Source organism: Typopeltis vanoorti, chromosome 6 (assembly GCF_054136105.1).
Source record: "Typopeltis vanoorti isolate ZY-2024b chromosome 6, IOZ_Tvanoo_1.0, whole genome shotgun sequence".
NCBI classification, from domain to species: domain Eukaryota; kingdom Metazoa; phylum Arthropoda; class Arachnida; order Uropygi; family Thelyphonidae; genus Typopeltis; species Typopeltis vanoorti.
The window spans coordinates 127,104,647-127,128,757 of record NC_143554.1 but is presented as its reverse complement, the minus strand read 5'-3'; the positions used below and the strand labels follow the sequence as shown (position 1 = coordinate 127,128,757).

The window sequence follows — 24,111 nt, the reverse complement described above, 5'->3', positions numbered from 1 at the left end:
ACTATTCATAACTAAAATAAATTAACCATAGAACAGGGATTTTCAACCCGTCGACTGCGGAGCTATTTTTGGTCGATCTCTTGTGTATTCCTCCTTACAAATTTAATTAAAACTGAAAACATAATATTTTATTTATCATTATTTTCTATTATTTTTAATTCACTTTAAGTGTATTGCTATTGTTTATTTATTTTTTGTTAAAATTGTCAAATCAGCCAATCAGTAATTTTCTTATAAGTCCAGGTAAATAAATTAATTTGGATCAGTGGAAGTCAAACAGCGAGCCGAGTGAATACGATTATAAGCAAAGTGTAAAAAAACTCGATTGTAGCTTAAATATGAAATATTCCAAAAGCACATTACATCGATTTTTTACTTAGGTTAAGTCCATGTGAATATTGTAAAAAAATAAACTTTGTTTGTCTCAGTATAGTTTGTATTAGATGTTTTTATAAATAACTCTTTTGAAGCTAACTGTATATACTGCTTTAATAAGAATATGTTAGAGTGTTAAAAACAAAGGCTATGTTTTTGTTGCTGAAGCTGTACATGGTAGCATTAGAAAGATTGTTATTGAAACTTGTATGAGAATGGCTTGCAGGCTCTTAAGTGTAAACATCTCCGAAGTCAGTCAGAAAGAGTTCAAACAACTTTCCGATGGCCTACAACTTACAATCAAAAGAAAGCAGAGGAGAACAAAAGGCATGTCGAACTTGAAACTTAATATGAAAGACTCATACCGATTCTTTGGAGGTTGCCAAACTTCATGCGAGGTCTCAGAGGAGGCCTAATAAAAAGGGACTGAAGCAAGCAGAGGTGGTCCCGGTTCCAGAATTGCTGTCAGAGAGGAGGCTGCCCAGTCCAGAGTTGCCGTCAGAGAGGACTGCCCGGATCCATGTTGCTTGAGAGAGGAGTTTCCCGCTTCCAGAAAGGAGCTTCTCAGTTCGAGCTGTCGCTAGAGAGAGACTACTTCTAGGCTGGACGAGGTTTCAAATTGCCGAAAGGAAGAGTTCCAATTGCCGGAGAAAAGTTTCCAGGCCAAGTTAATGTCAGACATTCACCAGTGTGTTGTGTTTTCATTACAATTTGATGAATCAAACGACTTCATTGATATTGCTCAGTTAATGGTATTTATTCACATGGTATTTCAAGATAATTCAAATAAAGAAGTTTTTAAACTTGTCTGTGGTGCTCCTGCAATGATAGGTAATAAATCAAGCTTCATTTCATTATGTAAAAACGATGACAAATATCCAGATTTTTTAACGTACCACTATTATTCACCAACAAGTACTGTGTAGTAAAAGATTAAACACAAAAGATGTTTTGGATATTACATTTAAAATTGTAAATTCTGTTCGAGGAAAAGCCCTGCAATGGCGGTTATTTTAATTGCAGAACAGATGATAATAGGGAACTTCTGTTGTACAATAATGTTCGCTGGCTCAGCAGAAGTCAATTTTTAGAAAGATTTCTTGTGTTAATTAATGATATATAAAAATTTTTCTTGATGAAAAAGGAGATATTTATTCACAATTGAGTGATAAAAGATGGTTGTTACACTTATCATTTTTAGTAGATTTCTGTACAAAATTTAAATTTTGTACAGAATTTAAATTTAGAGTTACAAGGTAGAGATAAAAATTTAATTGACATGTTAAGTTCAATAAAAACTTTCCAACAATACTTACTTTTATTAAAGAAAAATATAAATGACCACGAATTTAGACAGCTCCCATATTTATTAAAATTTTTGAACAAAATCAAGAAATGCTTCGCTATGATTTAAAAGAATTTATTCGTGAAATAGAATTAGTTGAGGAAGAAATGAATTCAAGATTTAAAGATTTTAATAAAACTGAAATGATTGTATCTTTTATCAATAATCCATTTTAAGAAAACTTAAACATCACAGAAATTTCAAATAAAATTAGTGAGCTGTTTGATAATAAACATTCAGAATAGTTTACATTTAAAATCAATAAACAATGAAGTCATTTAGAAGTATGCACATGAAAAATTCCCAATATTAATTAATATTGCGCGAAAATTCTGTCGTGTTTCGTATCGACATACTTCATCCGCTTTTTCAAATATGACCATCATAAAAAATCAATTAAGAAACCAAATTACAAATGATCATTTGGATGATTGGCCACTTCTTCATATCAACTTAACTATGAAAATATTGCGAAGTCCAAACAATGCCAAATTTTTTTAATCATTAACTTTTTTTTTTTTTTTTTTTAATCAACCAGCATTTCCTGTAACTTGAGAGTTTGTAATCAATCTGTTGTTTTTTCTAACTTTGGTTTTCCAAAATAGAGAAATAAATATTTTATTCCAATATATATATATATATTTTTTTTTTGTTGTATTAAAATAATTAAAAGTGATAAATAAAATTTTAAATCCACAAATAAAGTTTTTAGTTGTGTATTTTTTTTTAGTTGTTTATTTGTGCGTAATCAGATATCAGGTTGGGGGAACATGATCTATATATGAGAGTAGATCACCAAATAACTTATTATAGAAAAGTAGCTTGCGTAGTAAAAAAGGTTGAACTCCACTGCCATAGAACATACAATTACATGCATATAATACTAGCTAGAATGAGACAGTAGCAGTTGTTTGCTATATGCTCATGTCCCTTCTTAGCTTGCTGACTGATAATTGTATTTATTTTCCAAAAATTATTTATAGTTAAAAATAAAAAAAAAGCCTGATACTTACTCTCTTTGGGAAATGAAAAGACGAGGATATTTATTTTTTGTTTAGATAAATTTAATTATCTAATATGGTAGGCATAGAATCATTTTTTTTTTGTTGAGTAAGGCTTCATACAATTAGAAATTAATTGAAAGAAATTATATTCCAACAGTGAGTCTTATGACTCCATGCAGGTCCATAATAATAATAATAATCTTTTTCATTTAACCAAGTGTTAATAAACAAAAGTTTGCACATGAAGTATATTCATGATTAGGCTACTTATGTATCTGCTTACAGATTGTACTAGTGAAGAAGATACTTCACTCGTAAACTTTGGTTTGCCGATGCTTGGGCAAAGGATCAAAATAATAATAATATAATTTCTTGTCAAGTTTAATGCAACGAAAGTATAAATTTTCTACATCTGTAGTTAGCAATTATGTTTATGTTGAGAGAGAAAGTAGATTGAGGTTGACTGCTATTTTCACGTGGCATAAGCAAGAGTCTTCCTGTAATGATTTCATATACCATTAAATCATCAATTTCCTCATTATGCCTTCAACAGATGTTCAGGCTACTATGACAGCACTACATGATTAAATTTACATTATTATTAATCTCCTATCAACAATTTTCCTACAAATTAGTTTGTTACTTGTAGTACTCTAACATCCCTGGAAGTTACGAAAGGAAACTGTGAGCAAGAGGGTAAGGAGTGGTTTCTTTGCGTGGAGGGTGGTTGAACCGTGGAATGCATTGCCTGATGGAGTGGTGGGAGCGAGAACGGCCAATGAGTTTAAAGAGTGGTATGATAGACTTTGTGTTTCTTAGGGGGGGACCTCCCCTCGATGAGTCTTGACGGACTTTGTGTTCTTAGGAAGGACCTCCCACGATGAGTCTTTTGACTCCATGGAGGCCTGAATAATAATAATAATTATTGTATCTAGCATTTTGTGCTTCTACTGCATTTCTGACTGAATCAATTCACCCACACCTTGTTCTTCCTCTTGGTCTCTTTCCTGCCATCTTGGCATCAAACATGTGCTTTGCTAACTTTTCTTCATCCATTCTATTGAAGTTACCATACCTCCTTAGATTAACTCTGCTCACACATTCTTGAATACTAGCAATGTCAAGATCCTTTCTAATATCTTCATTTTTAAGATGATTCTTCCATTTATGCCATCTGTTCACTTCCCAATTTTTCTCAGAAATCTCATTAATGTGATCTTACTCTTTGATCAAGTGCTTTAGTCCTAACAAAACTCTCAGATCCATAATTTTAACTGTTTCAACATAGTGTATACTGCTAGTTTAGTGTTTGGTCAATTTCTTTCTAATTATTATTATTATTATTATTATCAACACCCGACCTCCATGGAGTCAGAGACTCATCGTGGGAGGTACTCGCTATTGCATACAATGCTCATCCAACCGTGTCTTAAACTGATTCAATATGTCCACATCCATAACACATTCAGACAATGCATTCCACTCACCAACCACCCTCCATGCAAAGAACCTGCTTCTCACTCCTTTGCCCACACCCTCCTTATACAGCCTTCAGCAATGGCCTCTTGTTCTACTTCCTTCTCCACTTCTATGAAAAATCTCTTCCATGTCTACCTGATAACAACCCCTGACCAGCTTATATGTCTCAATCATATCCCCCCCCCTCTTCCTCCTATTCATGAGGCTCTGCAACTTACATTCCCTCAATCTGTTCTCGTACTCCACATTCCAGAGACCACTGACCACCTTTGTGAATCTTCTCTGTACCCTTTCCAACATATTCTCATCACCATGAAAACCTAGCGACCAAATCTGTGCATAATAATCCATATGAAGCCTGATCAAGGCCTTATACAATGGAATCATAACCTCTCTATTTCCGCATGTCAGGGTTCTCTGCATCATTGCCATTATTCAATGTGATGTCTTCACAACTTGTGCAATGTGAGCCCTGAATTTCAGGTCCTTGTCCACCATCACTCCTAGATCTCTTATCTCCTCTACTTCTGTTAAAGTTTCTCCACCAAGTGTATACTTGGCATCCCATCGTTGCTTACCAAATCTCAAAACCTTACATTTGGCAACATTGAACTGACAGTTCCACTTACCTGTCCATTCATGCAATCTATTCAACTCCCCTTGTAAGGCATTAACATCAGCCTGACTGTACATTGCTCTCCCCAATTTTGCATCATCTGCAAACAGCTGGATATCGCTAGTTAAACCAAACCCAATATCATTAACATACAAATTGAACAATAATGGCCCCCAAAACTGACCCCTGTGGCACACCACTGGTGACCTTTCTCTTTCGAGATACTGCACCCCCATATACAACTTTCTGATATCTATCTGACAGCCAGTCACTGATCCAACACAGAAGTCTGTTATCCAATCCCATCTCCTTCAATTTAATTAACAGTTTGTCATGTGGCAGTCTATCCAAAGCCATTGCAAAATCCAAGTACACCATGGTATATGCATCTCCTCTGTCCAAGGTATTTGTCACCTTGTTATAGTACATGAGTAAGTTAGTGAAACACAATTTCCCCTTAACAAACCCGTGCTGATAACCACAGAGAATACCGCTGTTATCAACCCATTTCTGTATCCTACTTCTCACCAATCTCTCCAGGACCTTCACCACAACTCCAGATATACAGATCGGCCTATAATTTGAAGCTACAGCCCTATCACTGCCTTTATGCAGTGGAACAATTTTACCCTCCTTCCACTCTCTTGGAACCTGTGCTGTTGCAAAACTCTTGTTAAACAGGCATGCCAATGCTACTGCCAGTTCCCTGGAACATTCCCTTAAGATGTGTGGTGATATTTCATCAAATCTTATCACCTTATTAACATCAAGGTTATTTATTTCCTCAAATACCTCCTGCTCACTCACAATTATGCTATCCTCTCCTATGTCCTCTACACTTAAGTTCCTTATGATTCCACCCTGATTAGGATGAAACACGCTTATAAATTGATCACTGAATAACTCAACAATGTCTTCTGCAGCAGTTACCATTCTATCACTTTTATCCCTTAACTTCATCTTTCCATGATCATTCTTCCTTCTTCTTGCTACATATTTAAAAAAAAAAAACTCTCTAGGGTTTTTCGTAGCCTGATTTGCCAATTTCTGCTCATACTCAACTTTTGTTTTGCTTACTAACTGAGTCATTCTCCTGGCTTGTTCTTTATATTCTTCATGTGACTGATTACAATTATTCATCTTGTACTTACTCCAAAGGACTTTCTTTTTCCAGATTTCATGCTTAAGCTCTACATTGATCATTTTACACCAACCTTATTCAGCCTTTTGGCCTTTGGGATACATTCGTACATTGATGCTGTTATGTATTTCTTTGTAAGTTCCCATGCAGCATTTATTTCCGAGGAATTAGATAAGTACCAGATCGACATAATAGGGGTGACTGAAACAAAAAAGACCAAAACTGGTGAGATCTTTCTGAGCAATAAATACAAAATGTTATATTCAGGCAATGACAATCGAGGAAAAGAAGGAGTAGCCATAGTATTCAACACAAAATACGAGGCTAATCTTCTTGAATGGCAGTCAGTCTCAAGTAGAGTAATGTGGACAAATATGAGAATGGGGAACTGGACAATGAGACTTATTTGTGCCTATGGTCCCACAGAAGGTTCTACTAAGGTAGAAGTGGAGGAATTTTTTGAGGCTTTAGAAAAAGCAACTGACACAATGAAAAAGGAAAAGTTGGTCCTTGTTGGGGATCTAAATAGCAGAGTAGGAAATGATTGTGAGACATACAAAAATATTTTGGGAAAATTTGGAGAAAAGAGCAAAGCTAATAATAATGGCAAATATCTGTTGGATTTCTGCTCAGGACATGGACTGGTTATTACTAACACCATGTTCCAACATAAAAATGTGCACAAATTCACATGGAGAGAAGAGGCTAGGAATAAGAAAAGTCTCATTGACTATGTTATTGTTGATAGTGATGTTTTCTCCTTGGTGCAGGACACCAGAGTGTACAAAGGATTTGAAATTGGAAGTGATCACTATTTAGTCTTGAGCAGGATAAAATTGAATTTCATATTGAAAAGAATAACATGTAAGAAAGTTTTAAAGCGAATAAAAGTTGAGCAGCTCTCAGATGTGAACTGTAGACTAAAATACAGAAATATTATTGAAAAGAAAATGAAAGAGTTTGAGAACAGGAATCAAACCTTGGAGATTCAGTGGCAAACTCTGAAGGAAACATTGATTGATTCTGCCAGAGAGGCATGTGGTGAGGTTGTGTGCAAGGATAAAAAAATCAGAACTCCCTGGTGGACACAGGAAGCATATCAAAAGTTCCTGGCAAATAAGTCAGCTTTTACTCTTACAGAATACAGAGACAAATGTAAGAAAGCTAAACAGCGTGTAAAACTTGCTAAACAAAAGTCATGGGAGGACTTTGGCAAGAATATAGAAAATAAATATCAAGAAGGTGGCAAAATATTCTGGAGGTTGTTGAAGAAGCTTAGGAATGGAGGAAAGAGTGCTGTAAAAGGAATTAGAGATGATAAAGGTGAAATGAAAACAGGAGAAAAAGATATCCTTGAAGTATGGAGTAATTACTTTGAAAAACTGCTAAATGAAACAAGCAGTGATGACAGCACAGTGATAAAAAACACTGACCAGGCATGCAGTCAGGAGTACATATCCATACTTGAAGTAGAAAAAGCCATCAAAGGCTTGAAATGTGGAAAGGCAGCAGGAGTAGATGATATTCGACCAGAAATGCTGAAGTATGGTGGTATAAGAGTCTTACAGTGGCTGCACTGCATAGTTCAGAAAGCCTGGACAGAGGGACGAATTCCCGATGATTGGAGTAGAGCTCTCATAGTACCCATATATAAAAAGGGAAATAAAACTGAATGTGAGAATTACAGAGGTATTTCTCTACTGAGTGTTCCTGGCAAGATCTATGCAAGTATACTTGAGAAACGGTTGAGAAGAATTGTGGAAGAAAAGCTTGGTGAAGAACAAGCTGGATTCAGGCCAAATAGAGGCTGTGAGGATCAGATCTTCACTTTACGACAAATAGTCGAGAAAGCATGGGAATATAACAAAGATCTGTATTTAAGTTTTGTCGATTTGGAAAAGGCATATGACAAGGTGCCAAGAGAGAAGCTATTCAATACGCTGCAGTTATATGGTGTCAATGGGGCATTATATCAAGCAATACTTAGTCTTTATTTGAGTTGTGAGTCAGCAGTTAGAATTGAAGGAAGTACAGGAAGATGGTTTAATGTTAAACCTGGTGTGAGACAAGGATGTACATTATCCCCTCTGTTATTCATTATCTATATGGATCACATTATGAAGGAATGTGGTATTAAACCTGATATCAAAATTGGAGATGTTAATGTCAGCTCTTTGCTTTATGCGGATGATGTTATACTTCTGAATAAATCCGCTACAAGTCTGCAAGATTCTCTGACTAAATTGAATAGCTGTTGTAATAGATATGGTATGAAGGTCAGCAATAAAAAGACAAAGACAATGAAAATAGGCAGAATCATTGAAAATGTCAACTGTGTTGTGAATGGAGAACCTGTGGAACAAGTAAAACATTTCAGCTACTTAGGCACAATTTTTACTGAAGATGGTAAACTAAATATAGAAATAAACAACAGAATCAGCAAAGCTGGTATGGTGGGAAGTCAATTGAATAAATTCATATGGAATAAGAATGAAATTAGTCTGAACACTAAATTAGCTGTATACAAGACTGTGTTCAAACCAATTTTAACTTATGGATCTGAGAGCTGGGTCAGAAGTAAAACACTTGACCAAAGACTAGAGACCGCAGATATGAGAGTCCTAAGAAAGATTAGAGGCGTGAACAGATGGTATCAATGGCAATATCATATTAAAAATGAGGATATTAGGAAAGAACTTGACATTGTCAGCATCCCGGAATGCGTTAGCAGAGCTAATCTCAGATGGTATGGTCACTTAAATAGAATGGGAGAGGAAAGATTAGCAAAACAAGTGTTTTTTGCCAGGTTGGCAGGAAAACGACCCAGAGGAAGACCAAGATATAGGTGGATTGATACAGTACAAAGTGCCTTAGACGATAGAAATGTAAGATCTGATAATGTTGGAGTCTTGACAAGTAACAGACTGATTTGGAGGAAAATTGTAGATAGGAAGTTAGTAATGATGTAATTTTTTCATGTAGTACTGTCATATCCTGTACACTCCTTGAGGGTACATGACAGGAATTTGATGATGATGATGATGATGAACCTGTGCATATCTTTATGTTGCACATGGTGGTAGCAACAATTACTAGCCCATATCCTAAGCAGAAATACATCAGATACTTACCATTATTAATTGTTTTGACCTTTTCTCCAAATTTTTCACAAATTTTCCTATATGCCTGGTGGGATTCATTTTCTATTCTGCTGTTTAGATCTCCGACAAGAACTACTTTTTGCATTTTCTTTGTCAGCTGACTGCTTTAATGACTCAAAAAATTGCTCCACTTCTTCCTTAGGAGTTGTGGGACCATAGGCAGAAGTAAGTTTCATTATTTTCCCATTTTGAAGTTTGCTCTCATAACTAATTGAAGCTGCCTTCCAATCCAGAAGTTTATCTTCATGATTGGCATTGAATGCTATCATTGATCATTCCTTTCCAGTTATTTTCTAGTTGTTCTGCAAGTTCAATTTCCTTCCAGTAATATTCCTTATATTGATGATTCCTATTTTCAGTTCTGATGTTGGGTTTGTTGTTCTTATAGATATTGAGTCGGAGTTTTTTTTTTTTTTTTTTTTTTTTTAAACAAGTGTTGTTGTTGTTATTATTATTTTCTTGACCCTGAGTAGTCACAAGACTCATTGTGGGAGGACGACACTAGTGAACACAGTCTATCATACCACTCCTTAAAATCATCCACAATCTGCACATTCACCAGCCTCTCAGGCAATGCATTCCATGTTCCTACCACTCTCCATGCAAAAAACTGACTCCTTCCATTTTACCCACCATCTCCTTTTGCAAATTCCAGGGATGGCCTCTTGTTCCTTTCCCTCATTTTACCATGTTAAAAATCTCCTCAGTGTTAATATGATAATAACCCTTCAACAGCTTAAATATCTTGATCATATCCCTCCCCCCCTCCACAATCACCTCAAGTTGCCATGCTTTTCCACTTCTTCCAGTATGACTCCACCAAGTGAGTATGGAGCATCGCTTCTGTGGCTCCCAAATTTTAAAACCTTACATTTAGTTGCATTTAACTGACACCCTCATGCCTTTGCCCACCCTTCCAACTTATTCAAATCCTCTTGAAGATCAAATATTATTATTTTATGGCATCTCCATGGACTCCCGAGACTAATCATGGGAGACACAAATCCTATCATACCTCTCCTTGAATCCATTCATCAGAATTTATCAAAAAAAAAAAAAAAAAAATATATATATATATATATATATATATATATATATATATAGCTACACCTATAATTATCAATTTTTTTTTGTTGAGAGAGCAAGCAAGCAAAAGCAGATAAAGGTTGATTGCTGTTTTTGTGGCATGTCTTCCTGTAATGATTTTACCTGCCATTGACTTACCCATTAAATTATTTCATTTGTGATAAAACATGGTGTTATTAACAAAGCACTGAGATACAAAAATACCATACATTTTATATGGTATTTTTGTATAGTATTTGTACAGTATTGGAATACTTTGCATTGAATTGCTGTGTCTTTGAATAACTAATAAATTAAAAATTTTTATAGAGGGAAAAAAATTAAGCTTTTGTCAAGGCTTGGTTTAATATTATTATTATTACTTGTATATTAATGATATTGGCGAAGATTTGGATGGAGATATTCAGTTGTTTGCAGATGATGCAAAGTTGGGATGAACCATAAAGAGTAGTGAAGATGTTGTGGCCTTGCAAGAAGACTTGAATAAATTGAGTGATTGGGCAAGCAAATGGGGATGTGAGTTCAATGTTGCAAAATGTAAGGTTTTAAAATTTGGAAAACAAAGATGGGATGCAGAATTTATGCTTGGTGAGAATATATTGTTGGAAGTAGAGGAAATAAGAGATCTGGGAGTGATAGTGGATAAGGATCTAAAATTTAGGGGACACATCACCAAAATTGTGAAGACAACACAAAGACTTCTGGGAATGATGAGGAGGACACTGATGTGTAGAAGTAGGGAGATTCTTGTTCCATTGTATAAGGCTTTGATTAGGCCACACATGGACTATTGTGCCCAGATTTGGTCACTTGGTTTTCAGAAGGATGAAGAGATGTTGGAAAGGGTCCAAAGGCAACTGACTAAGGTAGTTTCTGACCTCTGGAATGTCGAGTATGAGGAAAGATTGAAAAGATGTAATTTGCAGAGTCTAGTGGAGAGAAGGAAGAGGGGAGATATGATAGAGACCTACAAGTTGGTAAGGGGTTGTTATAGGATCAATGGTGGAGAAGTTCTACAGAGAATAGTGGGAGATCAGGGGAGAACCAGAGGTTATCCCTGGAAACTGTATAAAGAGGGTGTGAGTAGGGGAGTGAGAGGCAGGTTTTTTCCATGCAGAGTTGTGAATGATTGGAATGCCTTGCCTGAGAGTGTGGTGTCTGCAGGGAGTTTGAATGTGTTTAAGACCCGGTATGATGAGATGTGTGTGAGATAAAAGGACCTCCTAGATGAGTCTTTGACTCCATGAGGTCTTGTTTAATAATAATAATAACTATTATTACTTAGCACCTCTAGGGAGTCCAAAGACTCATCGAGGGAGGGCACCTACTCCACAACTCTCTGTCTCTACCAATCCACTAACTGCAACTACCTTAATCATCTACACCAGCGCCATCTGCCGCCAACCACCACTCCTAGTATTTTTACAGACAATCACAAACATCCATGCCCAAGGTGGGATTCGAACCTGCAGCCTTTTGGCTGGAGAGTGGATATGCTAACCACTCAGCCAACCAGGCATGAGGAAGGAGGAAAAATAGTTAGTACCTAGCATTTGCTAGGTACTACTTCTGGTTTGAAATATCCATTTGGAGAGATGGCCAATTCTAGTACACTAGAATTGGCCTATCTAGATCTCAGTATTTTGTTAAAGCCTTACAAAATATCACCTTCAGTCTATCATCTCCATTAGTCTTACAGTTTATACTTTAACCAACTCTAGAAAACATACTTAGCCCTTGATGTTTTGCTGCTGAGTTCTTATGGCCTTTTCTTTTTTCTTAAATTTCTAATATAATTCAGTCTGTATTGTTTCCTAATTGGGAATTTACACAATAAGCAGATAGTCACTGGTACTACGTACTCTCTTTACACTGGCTGAAGTAGGCAGCCGTAATGTGCCATGAGAAAGAGAAGCAGCAGTAGTTAACTTTACATTCTTAACCTTAATTTTCATACCATGTTCATTTTATCATGTATGCGTTTTAGTGATTGAGGTTAGCTTAGAAATGTGCTTTTCACTCAGCATCAGTACAGAAGTTTAATACCAAGGAGTATGTTCTTGCTTCATCTGTCACATGGATACTTATGTGATCCATGGAAATTATCTGTAAATAAAACTGAAATGTGTGCTAATCTTTGTGTTACTTTAGAGGTGTCTTAATTTTTAGGCCATGAAAGTGCTTTTAATACATGTACTAATATATAAACATACCATTGCATACAAAGTAGCATACTTCCAATTACTGTATAATTCAATAGTAGATTATTAAAATTGTATATTGTACCTTTTTAAATTATTAATTTTTTTTTTAACAATTATTTGAAAACAAGTACGAACTAAAAGAAGGCTTGATAATGAAAAGTAATTTGTAAGCTTCATATTTTATGAAGCATCCCTAGGTAATTTTTGTATGACCACTACCAAATACACATGATTAAAGCATAGGATGCAGTTGAATATTTTACATTAAAAGTAGAGCAATAGATGTATATCTTTATTAGCATTCACCTTATGGAATTATTGTTAACTCATTTGGGGTTTAGTATATTACTCCTCTTTCCTTCTGGCATTTCATTTTATGGCCAATATGTTGATGTTCTGTGTGGTGGGGAAGAAGACAGTGTTATCATTACTACTAATCTCATTTAATAACTTTAACAACAGGTTATATTTCATAGAAAATAAAAAGGAGAACTATTAATTTCCACAATCTAATACTAACTAGATCAGTCATGTGAATACTAAAATATGCCATAAAAAAGACTAACATAGGTAATACCTTATGCTTTATGAATCTTACCATCTCTCTTATTCTATAAAGAAATCCATCACTTTAACACAGTTTATAAATGTTTATTTTCTTATGTCCTTAACAGATTTAAAATATATTTATAAATGTGTGAAATAAGAAGCAGTATTTACAACTAAAAAAAAAACAAACTATTTTCCTTGTCAACTTGACTGACTTGATATACATTAGGTCCACCATAGATCACTGTGGTCTATGGTGGACATATAGATATGCCTTAGAGATTGCAATATCCCATTTCGTGACAACCTAAATAAAACTATTTTTTAAAAAAAATAGAGTAAAAGTCTGAAACTGCACAAACTGAAATTGTATCTCCTCCCCCCCTCCCTCCACTCTACAACAGAATCATTTAAATCATTTTTCAATTCTTGGTAAATGATATGATATGATTTGGAAATAGAGTATGAAGCTTTCATACTCTATTTCCAAAAGAATGAAATAAAACTACTCATTTCAGAAATCCTGGCCATTAGAAGCAATCCTAAGGCCATAAATTGACTACAGTATATCAGCTTATTGGCAACTAAAAAAAATTAAAAAATAAATGGTGGTTGTGGGCAGTAGATGGCGTTGATGTAGGTGATTAGTAGTAGAGGTTCTGTGTGGTGGTGGAGACAGAGAGTTGTGCAGTAGGTATCCTCCTGCGATGAGTCTTCGGACTCCTTGGAGGTGTCACGAATAATAATAATAATCAATCCAAAGCTGCTTACACCCCTCCTCAGAAACACCACACTAAACTGAAGTGCTTTCTAAGCATGATTACATGCTAGAAATGGCCAACATATTCTCTTCCACTCCCCATACCTTATCATTCTTTAGCATCTGCTATATGCTTAGCAAATTTGTCTTCCTTACAGATTTTTAAATTATATTTCATTCATCAGAGATCATTTTGTGATTTTTATTCTGTCATCAACTTTTATAATTATACGGTATTGATTTACTGACTGTGTTTATTTCTCTTTGCACTTTTTATTTTATTTTCTATCATTTAAGTGTATCATATGGTTTTCTGTTGTAATAGGTTTCACGGTATAATAAGAACACAGATGGTTAAGAAAATAACTATTTATTAACTTAAAGCTAATATTTCGCTGGTATTACATCCAGCATCTTCAGAGCACACAACACAAAGTTTGTTACAAATGTAAGACAACCACAATCTGGTGTAACAGTGGGGGCTAGTATAAGTGATTGCAGCGTGCAACACAAGACTAAAGTCCTAATATGGCATCATCTAGGTAAAAAAAAAAAAACTCAAAGTTTTGAAATAGTAGTCAAAAAAATTCAAATTGAAAAAATATAAATTAAAAAATATTAATTTGGTCTTAGGATGACTGTCTCCCAAATCTTTGGTAGATTTATACAGCCATACTTGTTAAGGTTTGGAGTATATTTTAAGGCTTCTGTTGATTCCAGGAATAACCTCTCTGACTTGTAGAAGCTTCTGTGCATTACTTTTGTTTCTTTCCAATTGATCCTGTGTGCAGGGGTATCCAAAGCATGGTCTGCCAGACCCGACTTACCATAGCGAAAGTGTCGGATATATTTTTTGTGTTCACTGAGGCGGATGTCCACATTTCTTCATGTCTGTCCGTAGTAGGCTTGATGGCAAGAACAGGGCACTTCATAGACACCTGGATGTGATAAAGGAGTGCATTTGTCCTTAGGTGAACGGATGAGAGTTGCTAATTTTATATAAGGTTTAAATACTGTGCGTAGTTTGTGTTTGTTAAGCACCCTAGATATCTTTTCAGATGTGCCTTTAATGTATGGGATGGTGATGGTTTTGTTGTAGTCTTCTGTGGTAGATAGAGGGGATTTATGGGTAGCATTTAGTATGTTATCTATTTTGTGGGGATTATAACCATTGATTAAGAAGGTTTGACGTAGGTGAGAAAGTTCAGCAGTGAGAACAATGTCATTGGAACAGATTGCTCTAGCTCTATGGGTTAGTGTTTTTAAGATACCATATTGTTGAGAAGGGTGATGGTGTGATTGTTTATGTAAGTATCTCCCTGTATGTGTGGGTTTTCTATAAACCGAAAATGATAAGGAACCTTCTGGAAGATGTGTGATCAGTGTGTCCAAGAAGGGCAGGCAGTCATTGGCTTCTAGTTCCATTGTAAAGTGGATTTTAGGGTGCTGGCTATTTAGATACACTAAAAATGTATTCAATGTGTCTGGGCCATGTGGCCAAATAGCAAACATATTGTCAACATAGCGTAGTTAAAGACAGGAAGAAATGTGGACATCTGCCTCAGTGAACACAAAAAATATATCTGACACTTTCGCTATGGTAAGTTGGGTCTGGTAGACCATGCTTTGGATACCCCTGCACACAGGATCAATTGGAAAGAAACAAAAGTAATGCACACAGAAGCTTCTACAAGTCAGAGAGGTTGTTCCTGGAATCAACAGAAGCCTTAAAACATACTCCAAACCTTAACAAGTATGGCTGTATAAATCTACCAAAGATTTGGGAGACAGTCATCCTAAGACCAAATTAATATTTTTTAATTTATAATTTTTAAATTTGAATTTTTTGACTACTATTTCAAAACTTTGATTTTTTTTTTTTTTTTTAATACCTAGATGGCGCCATATTAGGACTTTAGTCTTGTGTTGCATGCTGCAATCACTTATACTAGCCCCCACTATTACACCAGATTGTGGTTGTCTTACATTTGTAACAAACTTTGTGTTGTGTGCTCTGAAGATGCTGGATATAATACCAGCGAAATATTAGCTTTAAGTTAATAAATAGTTATTTTCTTAACCATCTGTGTTCTTATTATACTGTGAAACCTATTACAACATGTCTGATGAACATATAAGCCTATCCACGCATATGGTTTTCTGTTCAGCTGTGATTCAGTTCTAAACAGAAGCACGAACTCAGCATACCTACAATTCCTGAAGGTGGGTCTCTTTCCCCTCTATCTTTGAATGTATAGCAGTGGCTCTAATTTTAATCTAAAATATTCATTTGCATCTTGTGTCTTAATCATATGTATTTGATAGTGGCCATAATGAAGATTACTTATTGGTGCTGCATAGAATACTAAGCTTGCTATATATACTTGTATAGAACCTAATATGAACAACATGAATTTCATGTTCAGAAAATTTTAAGTATTTTTTATGTGTTACAGTAATGAACTGTTTCCTCAAGCCACTGACATATGAGTTTCCTAAGGGAGACTTATCAGTCCATGATTCACTGGCTTTTTTCAGTGCCGGAGAAGTTTTTTGATTAATCTGTTATATTATTTGCTGCCAGTATGTTACCAAGTAGTAACCACTACATCCAAAAAAAAAAATCTTAAAAATTGTAAACCAGTGCTCTGTCTCATAGAGGAATAACACCATCCTGATCTTTGAAGGGATGGTGTAAGTCTCCTATAGACTTCTCTCCTCCCTATATATGCTTGTGGTAAATGCTTACATAATAATTATGAATTATCTCAAAATACTTATGACATAAACAAAAGAGCCCTCTGAAGAAGTACAGATTAAGCACGTGCACACAGACACACACACTCTCTTTCAAACATTGCAAAAGCACCCTTACAGTGGATGGCAACATCTGATAAAATGCATGCATGATGAAAGAACACCTTATATGTGCTAATTATTTAAAACAAAGTAAAGCTTTTCTTTATTTGAGATAGAGAAAATTTTCTCTTTTAGTTGGTGGTATTTACACAGTTATAAGGTCAAAAGCTAGTATCAGTACAGAAGAACTTGGTGATCAGTACTGCTTGATTGGACCATATAATGATGCCCTCGTGCGAACTGAAGTTGAAGTTATGGAACCACCAGAAGCTTTTTATAGATCTGCTATGCAGTCACTTAAATCAGAAGGAATTAGGGTAGGGCTCTTAAAACAAGTTTATATAAAATGTATAGCAAATATGTAAAATATCTTAATCATTACTATTAGTATTTTTGTTTTATTTTAAAAAGTTGTATAAACCAGTTAAATGTGGATGTAGTGAAACAAAAAAAATTTAGAAGATATGTGTAATTTCAGGAAATTGAAAATGAGTTTCTATTTATGATAAACAGTTATTTTTGATTACGAGAATGAACTATAGGAGAGAATGACTACTATTTGGGTTTTTTTTGGTCAAATATATTTATTTTAAACTAAGTTATACCAACTAGTTTTGCCAGCTGTGGCTGTTAGCTCATCAGGGTTAAAATTATATAAATGTAAGAACACTTAAACGCTAAAAAACTGTTTGCACTGAAACCATAAATGGATCGAATACAATTGCATTTTTATAAAAGCAGAAGAACGCGTGCCTCACACATATAGCATGTGTATGATCTACTAGTTATTATGTAGGAACGTTCTGTAGTTGGCAGCAAAATTTAATTCTGGCATGTTGAAAGATCTAATGAGGATCTTCCAGATCTCGGGCAGGATTAATCCTTGGTTTCTATTTAGGTTATTTTCTGAACAGAGAACTGTTGTGGCTTCTTTTATCATCTGCTCCCGAATGATAAAAGAAACCACAACAGTTCTCTGTTCAGAAGAAAACTGAAATAGAAACTGAGGATTAATCCTGCCCGAGATCTGGAAGATACTCATTAGATCTTTCAACATGCCAGAATTAAATTTTGCTGCCAACTACAGAACGTTCCTACATAATAACTAGTAGATCATACACGTGCTATACGTGTGATGTACGTTCTTCTGCTTTTATAAAAATGCAATTGTATTCGGTCCATTTCTGGTTTCAGTGCAAATAGTTTTTTAGCATTTAAGTGTTCTTACATTTATATAATTTTAACCCTAATGAAGCTAACAGCCACAGTTGCCAAAACTAATTGGTATAATTTAGTTTAAAATAAATATATTTGACCAAAAAAAACCCAAATAGTAGTCATTCTCTCCTATGAGTTTCTATTTTTTCTTTAATTTGGTTATGGAAAAATATTTTAGAATTTTTGCTTTCAGACATATTGAAATTAATTTCTTTTCAAACTGTTAAGAAATATTTAATATCCACATTATGTATAAATGCTTCCATTAGAGCTGATGGTTGCATTTTGTTGATTTAAAAGAGAGAGACAAAAGAAAACTTTGCTAATACAGATTAAAAAAATACTTGTGCCATATACAAGTTTCAAGTATTGCTGGTTAAGCCACCTAGCCTTAGGTATCTCTGCTATGAATGTGGATAGTTAATTGCTTAGGTGATATTATCATAAATGTATTGTTTTTGTTAGCACACTGATACAACATGGCAGTGAGGAGAGGATGGGTGCAAAGTGAGGGGGGGAATGATCTGTGCATGTGTCAATGAACTGGGGCAAGCAGCTGGAGTATGCTTGCTACCAGTTTTGTAGAATCTGGACTCATTGTCGATTGTTGAATTCTTGGAAGGGTGCTCAATCAAATTGGCATATTTGGTAGAGATACTAGAAATGCAAAGTAAGGAAAAGTTTACGATTTGCATAATTTCTAAGACTTATGAGAAAAATATATCAACAGAGGATCACATATTTCTACCAAAGCACATTACCTCTGAAAAATAATGCTTCTGACTGTTTTTAATAAAAATTTTCTTGGCACACTGCATTCGATTTTTCTGTCACACCATCATGCCATGACAAGCCTGTTAACAACACTGTGTAGGACTGCAGAGGATTAATTGATGGTGAATGAGCAAGAGTTATATGAGGAATTAAGTATTCCATTACATAAGAATCTATTTGGGTTATTTATTTTTATTATTTTCAGTTTTTTGTTCTCTGCCAGCATTTTTTCTTAATGCAATATTTTGCTGGTTAAACTTCTATATTTCTCAGTATATTCTTTGGTGATGGGTCCCATACCATTTTTAACCTAATCTCATTATGTTTATTTATAGTTTCTTCGAGTATGTCATTGAACATTTGTTTTCTTTCTGTTTGTCAGTTGGAGTTACTTTTGTATAAGGAGCGATGTTTTTCATCTGACTTCATTTGTTTTTTGTTTCTTTAAGTTATTGGAGAATCTGAATAATATTATGTTACTTGCTCCATCTTTTCTTTACACTTTTCGATATTCTGTCAATTAGTATTTATTTCTATTTCTGTTAACATTTCTCCATTTGACACTCTTAGCTTGGAATGTTCTATTTCCAGATAACACTCAGTATCTGCATCAGCAACTTTGTAAGTATGGATGTTTCTTATACATGTCTTATGCCTATTATTTATCATTTACATGATCTATTTAGTTGCTTACTATTCCATCTGGGGACCAAGTTTGTTTATGGATATTATTATTAAGAGGAAACGTGGACTTTAACAGGAGCCCAAAACAAAAAGCTGAGAACAACACAGCATCGCATGGAGAGAAGTATGCTAAAAATAACATTAAGAGATAGGAAGACAAATACTTGGATAAGATCTCAGACAGATGTCACGGATATTGTAAAATACATTAAACAGACTAAGTGAAGATGGGCTGGCCATATTGCCAGATGCAATGATGGGAGATGGACTAGAAAAACAACAGCATGGAGACCAGTGGATGGAACCATAGACGAAGAAGAAGACCGAGAAGAAGGTAGAGGGATGAACTGGAACAAATTGCAGGAGTGAGATGGATGGGAGAGGCAGAAAACCGTGTGGTCTGGAAAACCATAGGGGAGATCTTCGTCCAGCAGTAGACCGAGCCAAATGGTCGAAGAAGAAGAGAAACTCCAGGGAGTCTGGAAATCATTGAGAGAAGCCACACACACACACACACACACACACACACACACACACACACACACACACACACACACACACACACACACACCAGCTGTTCATACTTGTTCTTGAATGCATTCACACTACTTGCACACACAGCATCCAATGGCAGTCCATTCCAATCATACACCACTCTATAAAAGAAAAATCTAGATCAAGCCCACTTCTAGACTGCATTCTTAACTTCCAATGATGTCCTCTTGTCCTTTACCCCATCCTCCATAATATGAAAAATTTCATCAAGGGAAATCCTATATGACACTTCAGTAGTTTGTACATTTCAATCATATCAACCCTCTTTCTCCTGTTTGCTAGTGTTTGCAATCTACCAATTCTTATCAGTCTTTAATCAGTATCCCACAATCCTGATATCGTTTTTAACACACTCCTTTGCACTCTCTACACGGCATCAAAATCACCACAAAAACAAGGAGACTAGACCTGCACACAATAGTCCAAGTGAGTCCAAATGGTCTTATCGAGGCCATGTATACAGAGGCAAAATGACATCCTTATCTTTACATGTCGAAGTTCATTTTAGCATTGCAATTATCCTCTAAGTTGTATTTTCAATCTTTGCTATATGGCCCTTGAACTTCAACGTCCTATTTACTAAAACTCCATAATCTCTAGCCTGATCAGTTTCTTTTAACATAATCTCACCAATATAATATGACATTGGTATCTAATCTGACTGAATTCATGACTTTACATTTACTAACATTGAACAGACAGCCATTTTTCAATGCCCACAGTTTTAGCCTATTCAAATCATTCTGCAAGTACTGCATATCAGCTGCATTCCTGATTACTCTGCCTATCTTTGCATCATCAGCAAATAGTTGTATGTCACCTGTCACATCCTTCCCAATGTCATTAATGTGCAGACCAAGTAAACATCATCATGCATTATTATCATTATCTGGTTACCTTAAATCATGCAGACTCACACCCCCATATACCACTTTTTGATATGTTATTCAACTGTCCTCTTATCCACACTAATATTTTATAATTCAAACCAAATTCTCCAGTTTATGCAACAGTCTTCCATATTTTGTCAAAAGCCTTAGCAAAATCGAAAACTATCGTGGTGTATCCATTCCCCTTGTTTAGTTCAGTGGTAACATTATAGAATGTGCTCAAGTCTAAAACATGACCTTCCCTTAGTAAATCTATGCTGTTCATTGCAAAGTACAGATTCTGTGTCAGCCCATTTCTGAGTGCAAGCCCTAACCAACTTTTTCAAAATTTTCACTACCACTCCAGAGATACAAATAGGTCGATAGTTGGATATATCAGTCTTTCACCACTCTTATGCAATGGAATCATCATACATTCTTTCCATTCCTGTGGAATCTTCCATGTTCTGAGACTCGATTATATAGTATTGTCAAAGAAATAGTCATTTCAGCTAAACACTCTTTTAGCATCCATGTTAATATCACATCAGTTCTGATTGTGGAATTCTTTTTCAGTTTGTGCAACAGCTGTAATACATCATGTTAGAGGCTTCATGGAATATTTACAATCACTATGAAAGGATAAAAACCTAATTTTAATGATTCCAATATTTCATCTCAGTCACTGAGATATCTTCAGGGATTACAAATAACTCTTGTAACTCTTTCTTTCTGACTCTCTGACATTGGTGTTCTCATTGTTTGGCAGACTCGATGGGATGATCAGACCCATAATGAATTACTCTGTGAGATGAAAGAAATTATATTGAAATTCCTAGATAGGGGTAGTCTTTGATTCAGCTGCTAGTATTAAGTTAGATTTAAGGTAGTATGTAAGTTAGGTTAAGATGGAGCAAGAATAAATCATGTGCTTGGTGAAATATGAAGTGATACAGAAAAGTGCAAATTAACAGGCCAAATCTGTAGCCGGCGCTGACCTGACTTTAGTGACAGTACGAACATATAATATAGGTCTGATCTGTAGCTTTGATGAGTGGCAAGTATGGCTTATGATCATACTGTTGTAAGTGCATGAACTGAATGTCTTTTGGTTCATGTACTACTTGACATTAAGAACTGAACGTCTTTAGGTTCTTAATGTGAGATGACGGTAGCTTATTTTTAATAAGGGTGGAAATGCAGGTTCGGACACTTGGTACATGTGCTTGGTCGAGTGACCATTGGTGCGAAGCTGCCATCCATGGGATTATGACTGAACTCTAAGTCAGAATCCCGTCTGGCCACTGCAACGATACTGTTTGTGCCTCGCCCATTGCTTTCCTACTGTTACGGTGCGATTGCTTACCATACTGCAATCTATTGAGACTCATCAGAGGATGAGTCTCAGTAGATCGCAGTATGGTGGCTGCTCTTCTAAGCATGATACCCAGACTAATACCTAGGTTTGCAGACAATTTGGTGCCTGCACATCACACCTGAATAGTGCTGCATAGGAAGTAGCTGCCACATAATCTCAAAAGCTGCCTTGATGCTTCCATTCTAGTGGCCTCATCGCAAGAGCAATTGCATTGTAACAGTACGAAAGCAACTCCGGCTAGCTCTGCCTTTCAACACTCGAGGCACAAACAGTATCGTTGCAGTGGCTAGATGGGATTCTGACTTAGAGATATTCAGTCATAATCCCACAGATGGTAGCTTTGCACCACTGGTCACTTGACCAATCATATGTGCCAAGTGTTCACCCTTACTATCGCAACTAATCATCAGTAGGGTGGACTCTCTTGATATGCTACCATTGTCTCACATTAAGAACCTAAAGACATTCAGTTCATGCATTTACCACAATATGACCATAAGCCATACTCGCTACTCATCAAAACTACAGACCTGTATTATATGTTTGTACTGTCGCTAACACAGGTCAATGGTGCCCATGGATTCAGCCTGTTAATTTACACTTTTCTGTATCACTTCATATTTCACCAAGCACATGATTTATTCTTGCTCCATCTTAACCTAACTTGCATACTACCTTAAATCTAACTTAATACTAGTAGCTGAATCAAAGACTACCCCTATCCAGGAGCTTCAGTATAACTTTTCATCTCACAGAGTAATTCGTTATGGGTCTGATCGTTCCATCGAGTCCACCAAGCCAAATCCAATGAGAACATCAGTGCCAGGGAGTCAAAAAGAAACCTCCCTATGGTGTGCGTGCATAGGGGGCATGCTGAGAGCCATTAAGGGTGCTCTTTCTCTCCTCTTCTCAACATAGCATCATCATCATAAATGGACTTAGTTCCCCGTGATGGACACACAGGTAACCCAAGATGGATGACCAACTCCACATTAAAGACAGCACCATTGCCTCATCCTTCTCGTATCCTCTGAGGCCAGCATATTTCTGCGGGGACCTCTTACACAACCAGCCGGACCTGGTATCACAAAAGTGGTTCACCAGGAATTTGAAAGTGTGCTTCAGCACTCATCAAGCTTGTCCTGATGATTTGTATAGATGGGGTTGTAGGTTAATCCACCAGCACAACATGGCTGCAGACAACGTTTACTTCAAGGAGAGTCATGTTTATTCCCGCCAATTACTAGTGACCTTTATTGATATTCTTTCACTTAAACATTCAAAGCTCTAGCCAAAAAGGACATTGGGGGCAACACTTCTCAAGCAACTATCAGATGCTTTGTTTTAATTAGACAGATTCCTCTGGTCTGTGCCAGTTCTGAGTCGGCTGCTAGTTGCCCGGCAAAATGGTCGTGCCAGACAGGCCATCTGGCATGCTGCACAGCTGAGGCATTCCATGAGAAGGCCCCGACACTGGTCCGGGCTCAACCATTCCATCACTGGACAGTTTTGCCCTGTCCCGGTGCAGTGCCATACCCGCTTCGGATCCCAGCCCGACCAGCCCAGTCCTCAGAGCCAATCCTTGTTCCGAGGTTACAGATCCATGTTTTCGACTTCCTTTACCTACATTACTCTATTGACGATGCTGTTCACCTTGGAGACTTGCTGCAGATATGGGTATGGTCTGGCACAAAAATCACTCCCCCCCCTCGGATTTTCAAGAGCTGATAGGAGCACTCCTGACACTGCAGGAGGTGCAGTGCTTTACAGGGATAGCATCCCTATCTCCAGACAAACTGATTCCAGGCAGCCAAACCCTTACAAAGAAAAGATAGCTCTCCCTGGGACTCCCATCGACTTCTCCGATTTCGGCTGCGTTACTGCAGTTGGCCCCAGAGGCCCGTTCTCCTTGTCCGGATTCGGGAATATTAACCCGATTCCTTTCGGTCTACTGGTGGGACCAGCTTTTTTTTCTCGCAATGTCCCATTTCAGAATGGATTTCTCCTATCCCTTAGGACCGATTGATTCATATGCAAATGCAACACAGTACTAA

At 36.3% G+C, this 24,111-nt stretch overlaps 1 protein-coding gene across 2 annotated transcripts in view; it reads left to right on the top strand.

The window, feature by feature from the left end:
- The window catches only part of Glys (glycogen [starch] synthase), a 214,126-nt gene that overhangs the window by 38,241 nt on the left and 151,774 nt on the right, over positions 1–24,111 (top strand). For both annotated transcript variants that reach the window (XM_090393684.1, XM_090393685.1), the window contains exon 2: positions 16,715–16,896. In XM_090393684.1, coding sequence (XP_090249810.1) covers positions 16,715–16,896 — 182 coding nt within the window. The remainder of the gene's footprint in view (positions 1–16,714; positions 16,897–24,111) is intronic.